Here is a 19,936-nt window from a genome sequence, read left to right on the forward strand (position 1 = left end):
AGATAAACCTTGGTAGCTATGGATTTAGTACCGTATAGACGAACCTTAGCGACTATGGATTTAGCGTCTGTTAAGTGAACCTTGGTGACTATGGAGTTAGTGTCTGATAGCTATGGATTTAGTACCTGATAGATAAAGTTTGGCAGCAATGGACTTCGTACTGATTCCTTAGGTCAATCCTTAGGAATGAATGAATGAAGGATAGTTGATTCTTAGGGTAAAACCTTAAGAGTAAAGAAGATAATGGGGATGGGTAATTGGGATGATTGTTTGATGATTATATATATGATATAATATTTTGGGTTGAAAACCCTATATGCTCACCAGGCTCCCAAGCCTGACCTACTCAGTTTAATTGTATCACAGGTATCGATACAAAGCTGATTTGCACTGAGAGATTAAAGGAGATGTAAATCACTAGAGTAAATGAATGTATATTCTGTTTATGCTTATGTGTCTGTATCGGTACATGACATCCCGAGGTTTTATTATTTAATGAAAATACATTCTCTTGGGAAATGTTTTGATAATTTTTTATCATATCTTGTTTTGGGAACAAATTCCGCAACCGTTTTCTTTAAACGAATACTCTGATTTATAAAACAAAGCATAAACAAATTGGTCTTTTCTGGACGTGAAATTGGGGATGTCACAGTTGGTATCAGAGCATTAGTTTAAGCGAACTAGGAATTTGTAAGATTTCTATACTTAAACTTAGAATGCTAAGTAATGATCATGAGGAGTGTGTCTAAAATATGTTAGGTAGTACACTTAAATTGACACAAGCACTAGTTTATATTAGGAAGAATGCCTAATATGATTTTATGTGCTAAATGTTATATGTTGCCATATTTGATATTATTTGTTCGGATCTATGGTCTGTTGCCGACCGAATCTGGAGACCTTAAGTGTTTAGGATTCTAAGCGTTTGATACGATATTAGAACTAGCATGTAAACGTTTCAGAATGATAAGGGGATTTATACGTCTATCGTAAATAAAGCTTTCTTATCTTAAATTCTCGCCCGGTGCACCGAACGTCTGCTTAGATGTACAAAACGTTATGGTGAAAACTCGTAGAGAATTGAGTAAATGGAGGAAATGAAAGGCTTATGATAGTGAATGAAACCTATCAGAAGATATCATAAGAGTTGTGTCTTGCCTTTAGTTTATGTTTGATAAAATAACAGAACGTTTAGAGGAGTATGGTACGTCTGATGTACTGGAACGATTGGTGTAATTTTGAAGTTGTCCCATAATCTAGAATTTCAATCACCAATCGAGTTGAAGTATGATTGATGATAGAAGATACGCATGGAAGAAGTCCTAGTAGAGTCTAGGAAAAATTTTATGATTATTTGGACACATTCGTATGTGTTAAATTGCTTTGTGATTTTAGGACTTGGGGACTGAGAGACAATACTTGGGACGAGTATGAGTAGGTGTGAATAGTAGTAGAGATCTGTACTACTGGATGCACAAGACTCACACTTGGATCATGGGAAGTCGCAAGGTTACCAAGAATCTTGTAATTGAGTTCGTTTTTATTCAAGTATGCCGTTACCATTGTTTCGGTAATGACTAAAAAGATGACTGATATTCTGACACTAGTGGTCATATCAAATTGAGTCCGACTACGATGAGAGGTCATTGAGACACGACCTATCGGTGTGTTACAATAGATAGAGGAATGTATTTATCCTAAGAAGAAGAAGGAGTTCACAATAAGGATTTATTTTGTAACTTGAAGGTTACGATTGAAAGTCCATCATAGTAAGAAGAGCAGATGAATGACTGAGCATCACGGTTATTAATTAGGATGGAGAGATAACGTAGGGAGTCAGTATACGAATCCTGTTTCGTTGATGATTCCGGGACGTAATCATCCTAAGGGGGAGATAATTGTAACGTTCGTACATCCAGGCTAGTCAATTTAGAGACGATAAGCATCAAAAATGACTTTTTGATGGAAGATTATTTAGAATGATTAATCTTAACTAAATTATAGTATATGTTACGAGGTTTCTGAATATATAAAGAACGTCGAAATCCGAGCTATAACGAAGAAGTTATGACCTGTCGAAGTTTCGCGACAGAACCGGCATGACACAACGCAACGTAAATAGTGAATTTACGTTAGAGCGATATTTATCCAAAACAATCTAAATGATAATTTAGTATCTCATCGATAGTAGTGCAACGACGGAAAGACGGACGAAAACGGACGTCAGACGAAGGAGTTTTGAGTTTATAACGGAGTTTTCCTGTCCCGGCCTACTAAAAATAATATATAAGTAATATAATTATAATATATTAAAAATAAAGTCAAAATTAGCCAATGGAGTCTAAACGAGAGTTGTAAAGCATAATCTCACCTTCACGTCGATATAAAGAACGTTGAAAACGAAGTTCGTATGCGAAAGTTATGAATTTCTGAAGTTCGGGGCACGAAACCCCAAAACTGTCAGATACGACGACGTGGTAAGCAGTTCCACGACGTGGCCAGTATTCTGACACCTCCGGGAGTCCCCCATATGCAACTTGCGATGACGCATGCAGTGACGACCAAGCCCACGACGTGGAAAAAGGTGCCACGACGTTGCAAGGGCCAGTTTTGCCCTATAAATAGATTTGAAGGGCCAGCCGAGTTTGGTTGCTCATTCTCTCATCTCTCACCTGTATTGCATCAATTTACATGCAAAGAAGTAGCCCCGAAGCCTCGTTATCATCCCGAGACCCGAAGCAAGTCCCGAAGATCCTGAAGAGCGTTATTCCTGAGCCGAAGCTCTGCCCGCGAAGAGCCCGGTTTTTGTGAAGATCTTCCAGATCTACTGAAGAATACTACTTCTGCAAGTCGTAGTGCCGTCCAATCATCTTCTGATCAGGTGAGTGTGTGGCCACTTTCTTCTAACACATAAATATTAAGTATTTGCTATGAAATACGTGCTATGTGTATAATATAAAGTTGTTTATATATATGTGAGTGTATAGTCCCTTTCATAACACGATTTTAATACAAGTATTATTTTAGTGTATTAAGTATATGTTTTGGGTGAGTATGTGATCACTTTCTTCTAACACACACACACACACATATATATATATATATATATATATATATATATATATATATATTAAGTATTTGCTATGAAATACGTGCTATGTGTTTATACATTGATGTTTATTTGAGATGAGTGTGGAATGGATGTTTTATATAGGTGTTAAATGAGTTGATTTGTATATGTATTTTGTATCTACAAATACGTTGGGTAGGACATGGGTAGATGAGATAGTTAGTGTAGGATAAAAGATGAGTTGGATAATAAGATCAAAAGGTTAGCTTTAGATTCGTGAGTAGGGATCAGGAATAGAGATAAACCTGTTATTAATCAATTGGCATGTATTGCGAGAGGGATCTCGAGTATGATATTGTCAATAAGCAAGATAAACCTGTTAGTAATCCATTGGCATGTATTGCGAGAGGGATCTCGAGTATGATACTGTCAGTAAATAAGATAAACATGTTAGTAATCCATTGGCATGAATTGCGAGAGGGATATCGAGTATGATACTATCAGTAAATAAGATAAACCTGTTAGTAATCCATTGGCATGTATTGCGAGAGGGATCTCGAGTATGATACTGTCAATAAGCAAGATAAATCTGCTAGTAATCCATTGGCATGTATTGCGAGAGGGATCTCGAGTATGATATTGTCAGTAAATAAGATAAACCTGTTAGTAATCCATTGGCATGTATTGCGAGAGGGATCTCGAGTATGATATTGTCAATAAGCAAGATAAACCTGTTAGTAATCAATTGGCATGTATTGCGAGAGGGATCTCGAGTATGATACTGTCAATAAGCAAGATAAACTTGTTAGTAATCCATTGGCATGTATTTCGAGAGGGATCTCGAGTATGATACTGTCAATAAGCAAGATAAACCTGTTAGTAATCCATTGGCATGTATTGCAAGAGGGATCTCGAGTATGATACTGTCAGTAAACAAGATAAACCTGTTAGTAATCCATTGCATGTATTGCGAGAGGGATCTCGAGTATGATACTGTCAATGAACAAGATAAACCTTGGTAGTTATGGATTTAGTATCGTATAGACGAACCTTGGCGACTATGGATTTAGCGTCTGTTAAGTAAACCTTGGTGACTATGGAGTTAGTGTCTGATAGCTATGGATTTAGTACCTGGTAGATAAAATTTGGCAGCAATGGACTTCGTGCTGATTCCTTAGGTCAATCCTTAGGAATGAATGAATGAAGGATAGTTGATTCTTAGGGTAAAACCTTAAGAGTAAAAAGGATAATGATGGGGATGAGTAATTGGGTTGATTGTTTGATGATTATATATATATATATATATATATATATATATATATATATATAATCATCAAACAATCAACCCAATTACTCATCCCCATTTTGGGTTGAAAACCCTATATGCTCACTGGGCTCCCAAGCCTGACCCACTCAGTTTAATTGTATCACAGGTATCGATACGAAGCTGTTATGCATTGAGAGATTAAAGGAGATGTAAATCACTAGAGTAAATGAATGTATGTTCTGTTTATGCTTATGTGTCTGTATCGAAACATGACATCCCGAGGTTTTATTATTTAATGAAAATACATTCTCTTTGAGAAATGTTTTGATAAGTTTTTATCATATCTTGTTTTGTGAACAAATTCCGCAACTGTTTTCTTTAAACGAATACTCTGATTTATAAAACAAAGCATAAACAAATTGGTCTTTTCTGGCCGTGAAATTGGGGATGTCACAAATAAACAGATCTCAATGATCCTTTATTTCTTATTTGATTTTGAACAAGAAGATGGGACAGAGATGGAGATTCGATGTCTCTTTATTCTTTATTTGTAAAATTGATAAGCAAGTCTCAAGTTGTAGGTATGAGATGATGATAGGGGCTGATTTCCTTAGGATTCGAGTTGCAATGGGTATTGATTGTGGCGCCGATGGTGGTGCACGTTTTCGGTGGTGATGCAAAGGGAGAGAAATCGTCTCCAGACTTGTTTTGTTTTCTCTTTGTGTACACTTTAACGGAAAGAAGAAGAAGAACCAATGTTTTTATCGATCGAGAGCTACACCCGGTTCTTGATTTTCTGGGTTTAGAAGTATAGAAGATTTGTTAATTGGATTTCCATAAAGTTGTACTCTGTATTGAAGATGTAGAGGTGAAGAAGACAAGCATTAATCTGGGGGATATGTGTGTGTGTGTGAGAGAGAGGCCCAAATTAATTATTTATTTTCATTTTCATTTAAATTAAATAAAAAAATAAAAAATATATATCAGAAGGGTATTATAGTCATTTCAATTTTATGAAGGACCAAATCTACATACAAACATGGCCAAAAGGACCATCAATCTAAAAAAATCGTAGTTTGGATTAAAACCCCCAAAAAATATACCACATGGACCATTTTTGCAGTTTTTTTTAGAAAGTAACTTAATCTAGTTGGGCACATTAATCATATTAATTTCTTGCGAAAGTTCAATCACCTATCGTTGCTCCGGTCGGCCAAATTTCCGGCGACGAATCTTCACCAATGGTCAATGGCAACGTTGCAGAGCTTTTATGTCTATTAAAGCACTGCAACACCCTTAGATCCGTCACTCAAGTTCACACCCACATCTTCAAAACCGGGCTCGACTCCGATGCATTCATTACCGGAAACCTCATCCTCCACTGCGCCACACTCATCTCCGATGCTCTCCACCACGCCTACTCTCTCCTCCTCCACTTCCCAAATCCAGACGCATTCATGTACAACACCGTCATACGCGGATTCTCCGACTCAGATCACCCACACAACTCTTTCACTACCTTCATTGACATGCGTCGGAACTCCAACAACCTGCAACCAGACAGCTTCTCCTTCGCCTTTTCTCTCAAAGCAGCTGCGAATATAAGATCTTACAACACCGGGATCCAACTCCATTCTCAAGCAATACTCTACGGATTACACAACCATCTATACGTCGGGACAACGCTTGTCAGTATGTACGCAGAATGTGGGTGGATCTGTCATGCCCGGAAGGTGTTCGACGAAATGTTTGAACCAAATGTGGTGGCGTGGAACGCCATGATTACAGCTTGCATTAGGTGTTACGACGTAAAGGGCGCTGAGACATTATACAAACGAATGCAGGTTAGAGATATACACTCCAGTAACATTATGTTATCCGGGTATATGAAATCAGGGGAAGTTCACCTCGCCATGAAATTGTTCTCCGAGATGCCATTAAAAGACGATGTTTCCTGGAGCACAATGATCACAGGGTTTTCTCACAACGAATGCTTCAATGAAGCTTTCGATCTCTTCCTACAGTCTCACAAACTCGGATCAAAACCTAACGAGGTAAGCCTAACTGGAATTCTCTCTGTTTGTACACAATCTGGTGAATTCCAATTCAGCAAGATTCTCCATTGTTATTTAGAGAAATCAGGGTTTGTTTCAAGAAGTTCTATCACCAATGCGTTAATGGACACTTACTTTAAATCCGGGAACATAAACATGGGTCGTTTAGTTTTTGAAAAAATGCCCGGAAAAAAGAACTTAGTTTCTTGGACAACAATGGTGGCTGGAATAGCAATGCAAGGGTATGGAGAAGAAGCCATGGAGCTCTTCCATGAAATGGTGGATTCCGGGGTTAAACCCGATGGAATTGCATTCATTTCCATTCTTTACGCGTGTAGTCACGCGGGTTTAATCCAACACGGATGTAAATACTTTTCCATGATGAAAAATGAGTATGGAATTGAACCGAGTTATGAACATTATGGTTGTATGGTTGATTTATATGGGCGAAGTGGGGAGCTTATAAAGGCGTATGAGTTTATAATGAAGATGCCAATTGAGGCGAATGATGTGATTTGGAGGACACTTTTGGGGGCTTGTGGGATTCATGGTGATGTGGAGTTGGGTGAGGAAGTAAGGAGGAGATTGTTGGAAGTTGATCCTAATGATTCGGGTGATTGTGTTTTGTTGTCGAATATATATGCAAGTGTTGGGAAATGGAAAGATGTTGCGGGTGTTAGACAGATGATGGATAGTCGGGGGTTAATGAAAACCCCGGGATGGAGTGTGAGTGAAGTTAGTTGAGGTGAAATGTGTTACAAAGTGATAATGCAATTCCACATGCTTTATATATTGATGCAACATATTTAAATATGGTTTGACATAATGTCAAACAATTTCAACCATACATCACTACATGTCTTTACTAACCAATATCTAACAACTAACTCCAAACCATTAACATAGAAATATAACAAAATAATATACTCCAACGGTAATTGTAAAAAAAAAAATATTTACAGAATCCATTTCATAAACCAACAAAAAAGGGTTTGAACATTTACTTGATATCAAAAGCAACAATTTTGTGTCATGTACATTGTTGCTTGATCATGCATTAAGTTGCAGGCACAGTTACATAACCATCAATATCATCATCATCATCAAAGCTGTCTATTGGTTCGCCTAAGCCCGTGATTCTTCCCTCTGGAGGTGGGACCGGTTGACTGCTATCGTTGATAAAATGTTTTGCTAATTCAAATAAAACAGATAAAAAAAATTAAAAAATCAATCACCATATGTATCAATACTTAATTGCTCTGATACCAATAATACCTGATATCAAAATCTTCAGGGCAATTGCCTTCATGAATCTAAATTCCCCTTCGTGAGCACTAACAAATTTACCCTGAAAGATCATCAAAAGACATTTTTTTTTTAATTACAAATTAGTAGGTTCAAATGTAAAATATATATGTAAAAATAAAAGAAAGAGGGTTTATTTACTGTTTCATTGTACAAGATTCCCACAATTTGATCAAGATTAGCTTGATGCCTCAAAAGGAAAGGACGTAAATGACTCATGTATAAATGTTTAGCACCCTGTACAACAATAAAACTAACTCCAATATCAATTATTTTTTTACTTTTAATTTAGGATATTTAAGAAAAAGATTGCTTACATTGGTAGTGGGAAGTTGAAGCCAAACAAGAAAAGCAAACTTCATGTGATGGTATAGTGGAAACCTAAGACAAAAAAAAAACAAATAATTACATATATGCCACTGGCACCTTCAATTTGAGAGTTGGGATAAACATGATAATACCATGAGATAATTTTATCTGCAAATGTTTCTGCAATGCTAAAACTCCCATATGCTGCAATCAATAAATCCTCCAAGATATTACCAATATCATAAAGATTTTAAAATAATAGATAAATGTAACATAAAATAAAACTTATGTTGAAGTTTAGGTCACAGGATTACTAACCTGCCCAGTATAAAAGCCATTTTTGTTGATCAGTTGAATTATTTGTTTCAATGGCTTTAAATGTAGAGTAAACAGGTAAAATAACACCTACAGAACAGCTACAGAAAGAACACAATGTGTTTCAATTTGAAAAATGGAATTCATATACTTTCTTCACATCTAAGAACATAAAAACCTAATCAATTTGAGTAATTGGGACTAATAGAATAATTTATATGCATTTGAATTACTCAATTATCATATGACTCAATTCAAATCTTACCATGCTGTTTTTAGCACAATGTTGGATCCAAGTGGGCAAAGAAGCAACTTCAGGCCAACCTGCATTACATGAAAAATCCCCAAATTTATGAAATCATCATTGATAGAATAAATCTTAGCTCAAAAATCTGTGTTCGTATGTTGCAACCCAGAAAATTTAATATCTACATATCTACAAAGTTTTTCCAACACATTGACAAAGATGATGAACACGACGAAGTTCCACAACGACAAACCTACAATTCAGCGTCCTCATTTCATCTGATTACTAGTTTTTAATTGGCAACATGTTTCTAGTCAAATGATTTCAACTTATCGCTTATTAAGTTTAGCAATGTCGTGTTTTTTTGGGGAAGAATGAACGAGGTTATATGAAATGAAAACAGATACCGATTCAAGAGAAATTATTTCAAATCGTGAAATCGGCGTTAAGAACAAAAGAAACCCTAACATAAGGAGTTTAAGATCGATTACCTCGCTCGGGATATTTGAACCTAGGATCGACATCGTATTGAAACCGGATCTCTGAAATCGGATTCTGTAATCGATAGAGTGATCAGAAGGTTATTAGATCCGGAAACGCAGGTTTAAACTTTTAAAGGAAATTAGGGCGGAGACCGTTTATGTTGTTGGCGGAAAATATTTACATTCCGATCCAGTAACTTTATCATAATTCCAAAAAGGCCCTTCAATTTTTTTGATTTGTCACTTTTAAATGCGTAAAAAGTAGAAGAGGGAAGGGGTTTAGGAGGGTTTTACTTTTTAGAATCAAATTGCACATCACGCATCGATTTTTGTACATCTGAATCAAGAGAACAAGAGATTGTGGATGTGGGAGATGATATTGTTCACGAATGAGGTTATTCATCGACGCTCTCAAATCACAAGTTTACGCCATAAAATCCGGTTACACTCCTACACTCTTTGCATGCAATCAGCTTATACATTTATACTCCAAACATGGATTCCTACAACAAGCCTGCAACCTGTTCGACGAAATGCCTGAACGAAATGTCTTCACATGGAACGCCATAATTTCAGCCCATATAAAATCCAGCAACTTACCCAAGGCCCAAATTCTCTTCGATGCTGCGCCATGTAAAGATTCGGTCACTTACAATTCCATGTTGTCTGGATACGCAAACAGTGAAGGTCATGAAACGCAAGCGTTTGATTTATTCACACAGATGCATTTCACAGGGTATGAATATGATGCGCAGATCGATGAATTTACTCTCACCACGATGTGTAATTTGACAGCGAAGATTCGGAATTCAAGATATGGGAAACAATTACATTCGTTCATGGTGAAAACTGGAAATAATTTAAGTGGGTTTGCAGTGAGTGCGCTGGTTGATATGTATTCAAAATCTGGGTGTTTTAACGAAGCTTACGAGGCCTTCCATGGCTGTAATTTTGAGTCAGTGGATGTCGTTTCCAAAAATGCAGTTGTTGCTGCTTGTTGTAGAGAAGGAAGATTAGATATGGCTATGGAGATTTTTTCAAATCAATTGGAGTTAAACGATGTGGTATCATGGAACACGATGATTACAGGTTACACCCAAAATGGGTATCATAAAGACGCCATTGAATTATCTTCTTTGATGATGAAAAACGGATTTCATTGGAATGAACACACTTTTGCTAGCGTTCTGAGTGCTTGCTCTTCTACAAAAAGTTTAAAATTGGGGAAAGAAGTTCATGGCAGAATTGTGAAGAACAGAATGAACTCGAATCCTTTCATTATCAGTGGAATCATCGATCTCTACTGCAAATGTGGCAACATGAGGTACGCTGAATCAATCCATTCAAGAAATAAAATCGAAAACATGTTTTCAACTACTTCAATGATTGTAGGATACTCTTCACAACACGATATGATAAAAGCTCGAAAACTTTTCGATTCTTTAAAATCTAAGAACACTGTAGTCTGGTCAGCTATGTTTTCCGGATACTTAAACAGTCATGATTCTTCAGATGTCTTCAAACTCTTTCAATTCTTCAAAATTCAAGAAAAAACAATCCCCAATTGTTCGATTCTTGCAACTTTGCTTGGTGCATGCGCATTACAAGCAATCATCGATCCCGGAAAACAAATTCATGGGTATTTAATAAGAACAATAGCTGAAATCGATTATAAAACAATCAGTGCGTTAATCGATATGTATTCGAAATGCGGGAACATAAAATACGCAGAAATAATCTTCAAAAGTTCGAAATTTAGGGATCTGGTGATGTACAATATCATGATATTAGGTTTCGCTCACCATGGTTATGAAGATAAAGCTTTTGAGCTCTTCGATAACATGGTGAAATTAGGGTTTCAACCGGATAACGTAACTTTCATCGCGATTTTATCGGTTTGTCGTCACTGTGGGTTGGTTAAAACCGGCGAGGATTATTTCAAATTGATGACGGAAGTTTATAAAATCGAACCTGAAATCGATCACTATTCGTGTATGATTGATCTATATGGGAGATGTAATGAGGTGGAGAGAGCTATGGAGTTTATGAGGAAGATTCCGGTGGAGTTAGATGTGGTGGCGGTTGGATCGTTTTTGAGTGGGTGTAGGGTTCACCGGAAAGGTGAGCTGGCACGGGAAGTGGAGGAGGAGTTGTTGAGAATTGGCGGGAAGAGTGGGACCAGGTATGTACAGTTGGCGAATGTTTATGCGGCGGAGGGGCGGTGGAAGGAGGTGGGGAGGATGAGGAAGATGATGAGAGGGAAGGAGGTTGGTAAGGTGGCTGGGTGTAGCTGGGTTCATGTTGATGGGAAAGTTCATAGCTTTATCTCCGGTGACACGTGTCATTTGGAAATGGAAGGTGTATATGGTATTTTAGGATTATTGGTTATGGAAATGATCGAAACTGAAAAAAATTTATATGGTTAATTTTTTTGAGGATATTTACGTCTTTTTATATCTTGTCTCATTTTGTTCTATCTTTTTGGACCTTGACAACGATATCGATTTTAGTAACAATACATGACACTATTATTTTATTATCTTGATAACAATACATAAAGTTTGGAATATTCCAAAACATTAGAAGCTTCTAGAACCTTCTTCATTCAACGTTGGAAATTATATATGGTCTTACAACATAGATTGAGAAAAAACAACCTTTGCACCCAAGTACACTGATCTTGCATCCTCTGCACACATAAAATACAATGTAAGTATCCAAATTCTTCCAAGAAAAATGTAACATTTCCTTCTTTATATGCCACATCAGCAATAAAAACATACCTGCAATATGGTCGAACTCAAATCGAAGAGGCACATTCGTCTCCACTTCAACAGCAGCTTTAGCAGTTGCAATTCCAACTGCAACACTTTGCATTAAATCCAAACCACCACAAACAGACGCCACCACACCACCCACCAAACAATCCCCAGCTCCGGTCAACCTCACAACTGCCGCCAATGACACCGCCGGAAAATGGACCACACCTCCACCACCACCGCCGGAAAACCGGCCCACCGGGCAGACTAGATTTATAGCTTCTTGCAACCTTTTGTTATTGTTGTTTCTTTTTGGGCAAATAGAATGAAGGAAATTGAAGTGTTTTTTGGAACATAATAATACGCCTTTTGATCCAAGGGTTAGAATGACTACTTTGATGCCTTTTTCTAACAAAATTGAGATTGCTGGTTTTAGTTGTTGGAATAAAGAGGTTATTGTGGAGGCTTCTTTTTGAATTGGGGAGAAGGTGTGTTTGGGAGATAGAGCATTTGCCATAGCAATTAATTCATCTTCATTAGGTGAAGTGAAGGTTATCTGTAAAAAAATCAGTAATTTATTTTCAATAAGTTTATTACTCTTATAATTAACGTGTCACAAAAAAAAATTGGTGTCAAATTTGCAAGATACACTATTAATGAAACAATAATATTTCAAGCTTATTATTTTTACAATAGAGGGGTAAAATAGGAAACTCACATACTTGGCAACTGAAACAATTCTTCTTGACTTGGCTACAGATACAGGCTCAAACCACACTGGGGTACCCACCTCTGCTGCCACTGCAAGTAAAAAGACTTCATTAGACATTTTGGGGGGGGGGGGGGGGTTGTTACATATACATAGTACATACATTGACAAGATGCTTCAAGAGCTAGTGGACTTAAGTTTGCATCAACCATGACAATAGGAGCAGATGATATATTTGATTTAAATTGTTGAATCCATTTGGGTGTAAGAAATTGTTCCTGTGTCAAACAACAAATATAAGTATGGAAAAAGTTTACAAAAGTGATAATATGTAACTTACAAGAGATTCAACACTTGCAACAGCAGCTGCGGATTCTCCTTCAGTATCAAAAATAATGGATACAACTGGAGTCTCTATCTCATTGCCCATTCGAATACCTTTAATAAGATTGTTTCTTTGTTACAAAACTGTAATTCACGAAAATTTCAATCAGAACTAAAAAAATCTACCTTCTGTTGATAATCCTGTAGATTTCCAGTACTCTAACAGCATATTTCCTGTTGCATTTGAAAATTTACATTAGCAATTCGTAAATACAGTTGTGATTTGATATTTTGATTCATAGGATACTAAATTCGAACCTGCGATGTCCGATCCTAATGCGCTTATCATGAAAGGCTTTGTTCCAAGCTTTGATACACATTCGGCAATGTTCCTTGCTACACCTCCTGCTGCATATCGCACCTGAATATTGGATTATGAATCGACATTGAATTGTTTGTTTCTAACAAATTATCATCATTTTCAAACTGGAAGTATCATCGATGTACCTTGCCAGGAACGGTGGTTCTAGGGTTTGGAGGAATAGAAGGAATGGCGTGTATGTCTAACACCATACCACCAATTATCACAGCCTGCGCTTCACCTTCTTCCTTTTTCTGATTTTCGCTCTTAACTAGCCACTGCAATCGCTCATGGAAGACCATAATGAGCATTTAGACATGTAACAGGCTAAAAGAATTGACAAATCGTGAATAATTAAGCAGATACAGATAGACACAAAAACTTGAGAAATTTAACTGAGGAAAGAAGATAATTTTGTTGGTATACTTGTGGTTTTTGAGGAGAGTGACGATCCATACTGCCTCCGAAAACTCCCCTGAATTATCTCGAGCTACTGCAGTACTACCGATGAGTGATATAGAGTTTAATACGAGTCCGACGATGAACACGACGATGATTTATGACTCAAAGCAGGGTCTCTATGATACGCAATGAATTTCAAAGATCGATTAACAAAACATTAGTACTGGATATTAATGATTTCATGGCCCTAGATCTTGGAATGGTAGTTACACAACTAGTTAGGGGGTGTTTCGATTTTTAAATAAAAATGTTTATTGATTTATTGTGATGCTGAAAAAAAATTAAAAAAAAAAAATTGATTAGTTGAATTAACAAGTTAAAAAATGTTTGATTAAATCTTATTAAAATTAATTTTTTAAAGCAGTGGTTAAGAAGCTAAAAAAATTTAAACAGTCATGTTTTAAATTGTTTTTATATTTTTTAGGTAAATAGAAAAGTTATTTTAAAAAATATTTTTGAGTTTTTTAAACATTTTTTTATTTTTTTAATTCTAAAAAAAATCAATAAATAAATAAGTTGTTTTGAAAATGAATCCTATCCGACACCATTTTTTGCACAAAAGATATATACTTTAATATATATATATATATATATATATATATATATATATATATATATATATATATATATATATATATATATATATATATATATATATATATATATTAGTCTTATATTGTTTGTTAAAGAATACCCTTCAATTTATTAGTCTGTATTTCTACAGACTATGAAGCTTATAGTGTGATTTCGTCTTTTCTCACTGGGGGGAGATTGTAGGGTTCGAAATGTATAGTGAGAAGTCGAAATTGAACTAAGTCTGTTAGGGTGTGAAATCGTGGATTTTAACGTGTATGTATTTATAAAGCATATCGAAGTCGAACCGTAATGTTTAGTAGTTACACTCTTTGTGTGTCTGTAACACTTTATAAATAGAGTAGGTATAAAGGTAGAGAGTAACTTTTTGGGCTATTTGTCATTGTATTCTCTCTTAAACTCCTGTACTCTTATAGACCATTAATGAGTTAATTAGATCTTATTTACTTAACGTGTTCTTATTGTTTTTGGTGATTGATTTCGTATTCATAACTCAATTCTTACACACTACAGATTATTGCACCATTTGTTTGATAGCAATTGTAGTTGTTTTTCGATGGTAATTCGTTTACATACACCTTCAAATCCTTTAACAAACCTGCAAATCAACTCAAACCAACCCTACAGAAACTTGTCAATCAAATTATCCGATTCAAACCTTGATTAATTATGGGTTGTTGGGGAACTAACTCAAAAAGGGGACAAGAAATAACATTGGATTGAGAGTGAGTGATTATCGTTTTCTTCAATGAATTCGTAGTGGATTCATGATTGTTGAGAAACTTAGCAAAGAAGTAAACCAGAGGGAAAACCAGATAAGCCATTTGATGTATCTAAAGCATCTGAAGCAAAAGGGTTTTTTCTAGTTTTGAGTTTCTGGTTCGAAAGAACTTCATCCTCACGTAAAATCCTTTCATGTTCTTGGTGGATTTATGAAGCTCCACCATTATCGAACATCAATAAGATATTTAAACGACCATGAAAAATTTAGATTAAAGGGGTAAAACTTGATGAAGAAGGTGATGGTGATGATGATGATGATGAAGATGGAAGAGATTGAAACTGAGATTGGGGAGTCATGGATCGAAATTAGGGTTAGGGTTTGGGGGAATTGAAAGATCCAGGCCATTTGTCACATCCACATCCACAGCCGGCGACAGAAGCGTCGAGGTGAGTGACATAACAAATGGATCAAAAAAAGCAGACATTAAACAATATACAAATAATAATAATATATATTACAATACCTATACATATTTCGTTCATCATTACACATTCTGAAGCAATTCTTCAAAGACAAAAACAGTTGCGGAAATACGTAGGCAATATCAAAGTTAAATAAGGATTCCATAACGTCCCCTGGTGAAACTTCAGCTCTTTAATTACTTGAGAATACATGTATTTAAAATACGCCAACAACAATTGTTGGTAAGTTTCACAGGTTTTGACATTGTGTACTTTTATGACCAAAAGCGTATTTTATATAAATATTTTTGAATATCAATTATATAAAATAAAAGTACTTTTTCCTACTAAAAAGTATAAAAATCGTTTATACCCTTGCAATCTCATTCAAGTAAAAATGTTGCTTATGTAAATAACTCGTTGATAGGTTTATTAGGTTACAACAAAATACTCAATGTAGGAAATCACTTAACAATTAAGAAAATGGCACATGCAACCTAAAATGATCAACATAATTTGAATAACAAAATCTAGCATAAACCCTAGTTAATTCGAAAATCATACAAGAGTTAGGGTTTACATACCTTAGAATTTTTATTGTAAACAATTCTTTGAATCCCTTGATTTGTGTCTTTAGAAAGCAAGCATCAAAAGTATGATGTTTCTAATGGCTCACACCTAAAATCCTGGAAGCCCTAGAATGAAGAGGAGAGAGGGGGGGGGGGGGGGGGGGGGAGGGATAGAAATTTCGTTCCTAAGCTTTTAGGTAAAGGTGTCCATGAAATTTGATGCCTAAGGGCTCTTATTTATAGTTTAGGTAACTTGTAGGCAAAGCCAAATTTGAATTAATTAAATATGGATTTAATCCTAATTCAAATCATTTCCTTATTAGCATCCAGGAGGCTTCTAGAAACCCTAAAAGAGCTCCCAAAATCGTCCACCCTTGGATGGTTCTAGAATTGTCTCTTTTGTTTAACTATTGAATAATTATAATTCACCCGTTGCACCATTAATTAATTCTAGTTAATCTCGAATTAATTCCAGATTAATTTTGATTAATAATTAATCAATTCTAATTGATTTCTTATTAATTTATTAACCATATAAATTAACAAATCAATTATTTAACTACAGATCTCATATTAATTTATTAATCACATAACAAATTAACTGATCAAATATATATTTCCAATTAATATATTAATCACATAATATATTTACAAAGCATTTCTCTCCCTCCCCTTTCTCTCTCTCCCTCCCTTTCTCTCTCTCTCTCCCCTAATATTATTTCTAGCTATTTCTGGTTATGAGAGCAACCAAAAAAAGACTTTGCTTCTATTTGCAAGTTTATACCCATTTAGTTATGAGCTTAGACACCTTAATCCAACACTTATTAGATATAAGTTTCTAAACAATAAAAAGTCATTTCGAAGGGTTTATTAAGTAATATTCAACTTAATCTGATAACCGAAACTTATCCATTTGAGCAAACCATTCCTACTACATACAGTCTTATTAAACCTCGTATGAGTATCTAAACCACATATAAACACTACTTCAATTCTATACGTACATTAAAACAAACTCTTGGGTCTATAATGAGCCTTAACCGAACTATGCGAGCAAAGCTCTGAAATAGCACTGCAAGTGAAGCATGCTGAGAACATCTCTGACGCTTCATCCACATAGTGAAATAATAATAGACTGAAAATTAACGCCCGTTTTGACTCATCAGATGTAGGTTGTAGCTAGCAACCACGGGCGGGGTAGTAAAGCCGTATAGAGCTATACAAAAAGCTCCTCGTTCCTTGTGGATTAACGGTTATAACACAATGAGTTATATTAAGTTTTACATTCTTAGTGGATGAAGGGCACATCTCATATAGGGAAATTAAAGTTTACTAGATCAAACAGTGAGTACGTGTAATTTAGTCCTAAACTTTGGTTAAAAGTTTATTAGTCTCTTACTTGTTCAAGTCGTTAAAAGTGAAAAAATTAGTCTTAAAACTTAGGTTACAAAGTTTACTAGACTTATTATTGAAAAATTTATATACAATTTTCCTGATAAGAATCGGGTAACATAACGGCTGCATTTTGACCAAAAACCAGGTTTCATCCAATGTGAAACCAAGATTCCCAAAATAATACGAGTTTACAAAAAATGTTAAAACGCATCATTTAAAATAAAACATCTTTTTAACGTAAATAATCGACATGCTTTTATAACTATTATAGTTGATAAAAACATGTTTATGATATCTAACACTCTAAAAATCACAACAAATTTAAAATTTTCAAAATCAACCATTAATCAATCATGTTCACAAAAAGAGTCATAGTTTCAAAATCATTATTTTAAATAAGATTTTTAACCAAGACCTGGTGACATAAAACAGGAAGTTGTGTATGATCATATCTTTGCCTTTCCATGACCATCAGAAGTACCTGAATCGATAAACAAAAATTGTAAGCCAAAACTTAGTGAGTTCCCCCTAAGTACCACCACACAAACATATAACCAAACAAATCATGGGTCCACAACCTTCAGGTTGGATTACCCCGTCCCACAACCTTTTTGTTTGCATGCCCCGGCCCACAAACTTTCGGTTGGATTGCCAATACATATTGGGTCCACAACCTCCGGTTGGATTACCCCTGGACCACAGCTTGTGACATTCCGAAATTCACAGTTATTTTAAAAATTTTATTTATACTTATTTAAAAATCAAAGTATCCATTTTAAGGAATAGTATTGCGGAATTTGTTCACAGAAAACATGATAAAGATACTATCAAAGCATTTCCAAAAGAAATGTATTTTGTTTATATTAAAACATTGGGATGTCAACGTCAATACAGAAACATAAGCATAATCAAACCTTACATTCATTTATACTAATGATTTACATCTCCTTTAACCTCTCAATGTATTGTATCTTCGTATCAACACCTGTGATACAAATAAACTTAGTGGGTCAGGTTGGGAAACCTGGTGAGTACATAGGGTTTTCAACCCACGGTAATATAGTTATTATGTTTCATCATCAAACAATTAACCCAACTACCCATCCCCATTATATTCATTATTCTTAAGTATCTTCCCTAAGAATCATCTATCCCTCAATATTTATTCCTAAGGATTATCCTAAGGAATAGACACGAAGTCCATCGCTGCCAGGGTTTATCTAACAGACACTAAGTCCATAGTTGCCGATGTTATCTATTAGGCACTTAATCGATAGATGCCAACGTTCATTTGTAAGGCACTAAGTCCATAGCTTCCAATGATCATCTTTAGGGCACTAAATCCATAACTGCCAACGTCTATTTATAAGGAACTAAGTCCATAACTGCTAGGTTTTTTAGGGTACATCTGGTGAGTATATCGTTCACAACACCTGCAGGTTGTGAGCATGCTAGCGTTCCACTGGACTATCTTGAATAGTCTGTGGTCGTCATCTATCTCTGCTAGATGACTGGATCATCGCTTGGGTCAAGGCTTCTCATCATCTTTCACCTCTCATCATCTATATCATCTTTCATCTTTCATCATTCATCTCATCTTTTATCTACCCATCTTAACCATATATATTTATACGTATAAAAATACATATACAACTTAAATCAAGTAAAACATGTATAAATCGTTCATCTAGCATAGATATCAGGAACACAGATAATAAACACATATAACATGTATTAATATTAAATAATTCATATCTATGTGTAAGATGAAAGTAACTATGCACTCACTTGTTAAAGTGATGACTCGAAATTCGGATAGTGCTTCGCTTCTAACAATCATCTTTTCCTTCGACGAAACCTAGTATCATTATCACTAGATTTTAGTCTAATATTTATTGCGACTAATTATTAACTCAACGTATACGAGCTATATTATTTTATAAGTGTTAAAAAATAATTTTCAACTACTATGTACAGACAGGGTCCATACATGAAACACCGGAGGGCAAGACCATTTTTGCATTTAAGCTGTTCTGAAATCCAACAACCCTATGCGAACCTTCAAACCAGATTCCCCATATTGTGAGCAGTTAAAAGGTATTATAATAACACTTTGTATAATTTATATTTTATTATTCTTAGCGAATATATTGCTTATAGGTTCATAATAACGATAATGAACTTAAACATAAGTTATACTTAAAGTAGGGTAAGCATAACTTACTTACAAGGGGGTTTAGCGAAGAACCGAGCTCTGCACGGGCAGAACTTCAGAGCCAAAAGATCTTCTTCTCGAAGCCTTCTGGCACTCCGGGACTCACCTCTAGCACTTGGGAAGTACTAGGGAATGGGAGGGGTTAAGAAGGATGTTTGAGAGAAAAAGAATGGGAAAGGTGTGAGAAAAATGGAAGAACTTCGCATCTATTTATAGGCCGCATCTTCGGACTACGTTGGGCGTAACCTCGGAGTACGCTGCACGTACAAGGATCTACGTTGTGTGTACGAGGGGCAGGTGTTGGCATCTGA

General features: G+C 35.6%; 4 protein-coding genes across 4 annotated transcripts; 2 read left to right on the forward strand and 2 right to left on the reverse strand.

The window, feature by feature from the left end:
- The first annotated feature begins 5,497 nt into the window (after positions 1 to 5,497).
- Positions 5,498 to 7,239, forward strand: LOC145063068 (Tetratricopeptide repeat (TPR)-like superfamily protein). The gene has a single exon (XM_079010663.1). It carries the CDS (start codon positions 5,582 to 5,584, stop codon positions 7,136 to 7,138), a length of 1,557 nt encoding a protein of 518 aa, XP_078866789.1. The 5' UTR covers positions 5,498 to 5,581; the 3' UTR covers positions 7,139 to 7,239.
- Positions 7,240 to 7,349: 110 nt separating this feature from the next.
- Positions 7,350 to 9,194, reverse strand: LOC145063070 (HVA22-like protein k). The gene is made up of 8 exons (XM_079010665.1): positions 9,062 to 9,194; positions 8,589 to 8,647; positions 8,327 to 8,424; positions 8,161 to 8,212; positions 8,017 to 8,080; positions 7,841 to 7,936; positions 7,670 to 7,742; positions 7,350 to 7,585 (listed from the first exon to the last, which is right to left on the reverse strand). Exons 1-8 carry the CDS (start codon positions 9,092 to 9,094, stop codon positions 7,452 to 7,454), a joined length of 609 nt encoding a protein of 202 aa, XP_078866791.1. The 5' UTR covers positions 9,095 to 9,194; the 3' UTR covers positions 7,350 to 7,451.
- Positions 9,195 to 9,441: 247 nt separating this feature from the next.
- LOC145063067 (LOW protein: PPR containing-like protein) lies at positions 9,442 to 11,506 on the forward strand. Its single transcript, XM_079010662.1, has one exon. It carries the CDS (start codon positions 9,442 to 9,444, stop codon positions 11,476 to 11,478), a length of 2,037 nt encoding a protein of 678 aa, XP_078866788.1. The 3' UTR covers positions 11,479 to 11,506.
- Positions 11,507 to 11,556: 50 nt separating this feature from the next.
- On the reverse strand, positions 11,557 to 13,882 carry LOC145063069 (pfkB-like carbohydrate kinase family protein). Its single transcript, XM_079010664.1, has 9 exons — positions 13,632 to 13,882; positions 13,352 to 13,483; positions 13,163 to 13,265; positions 13,031 to 13,078; positions 12,861 to 12,958; positions 12,684 to 12,798; positions 12,530 to 12,612; positions 11,836 to 12,367; positions 11,557 to 11,741 (listed from the first exon to the last, which is right to left on the reverse strand). The coding sequence occupies exons 1-9, from the start codon at positions 13,659 to 13,661 to the stop codon at positions 11,683 to 11,685; spliced, it is 1,200 nt and encodes a 399-aa protein (XP_078866790.1). The 5' UTR covers positions 13,662 to 13,882; the 3' UTR covers positions 11,557 to 11,682.
- Between the last annotated feature and the right edge of the window lie 6,054 nt (positions 13,883 to 19,936).

The sequence above is a fragment of the Lactuca serriola genome, chromosome 7 (assembly GCF_051521515.1).
Source record: "Lactuca serriola cultivar US96UC23 chromosome 7, Lser_US96UC23_V15, whole genome shotgun sequence".
In the NCBI taxonomy this organism is placed as follows: Eukaryota; Viridiplantae; Streptophyta; class Magnoliopsida; order Asterales; family Asteraceae; genus Lactuca; species Lactuca serriola.

What these genes read in the sequence shown, in the direction of transcription:
- LOC145063070 (XM_079010665.1), bottom strand. Translation starts at nt 9,094, where the DNA reads ATGTCGATCCTAGGTTCAAATATCCCGAGCGAG. An exon ending in ATTGTGCTAAAAACAGCATG is followed by an intron (nt 8,425 to 8,588) that starts GTAAGATTTGAA and finishes TTCTTTCTGTAG; the next exon opens with CTGTTCTGTAGGTGTTATTT. An exon ending in TTCAACTTCCCACTACCAAT is followed by an intron (nt 7,937 to 8,016) that starts GTAAGCAATCTT and finishes ATTGTTGTACAG; the next exon opens with GGTGCTAAACATTTATACAT.
- LOC145063067 (XM_079010662.1), top strand. Translation starts at nt 9,442, where the DNA reads ATGAGGTTATTCATCGACGCTCTCAAATCACAAGTTTACGCCATAAAA.
- LOC145063068 (XM_079010663.1), top strand. Translation starts at nt 5,582, where the DNA reads ATGGTCAATGGCAACGTTGCAGAGCTTTTATGTCTATTAAAGCACTGC.
- LOC145063069 (XM_079010664.1), bottom strand. Translation starts at nt 13,661, where the DNA reads ATGGATCGTCACTCTCCTCAAAAACCACAA. An exon ending in TACAGGATTATCAACAGAAG is followed by an intron (nt 12,959 to 13,030) that starts GTAGATTTTTTT and finishes ATCTTATTAAAG; the next exon opens with GTATTCGAATGGGCAATGAG. An exon ending in TCTTGAAGCATCTTGTCAAT is followed by an intron (nt 12,613 to 12,683) that starts GTATGTACTATG and finishes TTTTACTTGCAG; the next exon opens with TGGCAGCAGAGGTGGGTACC.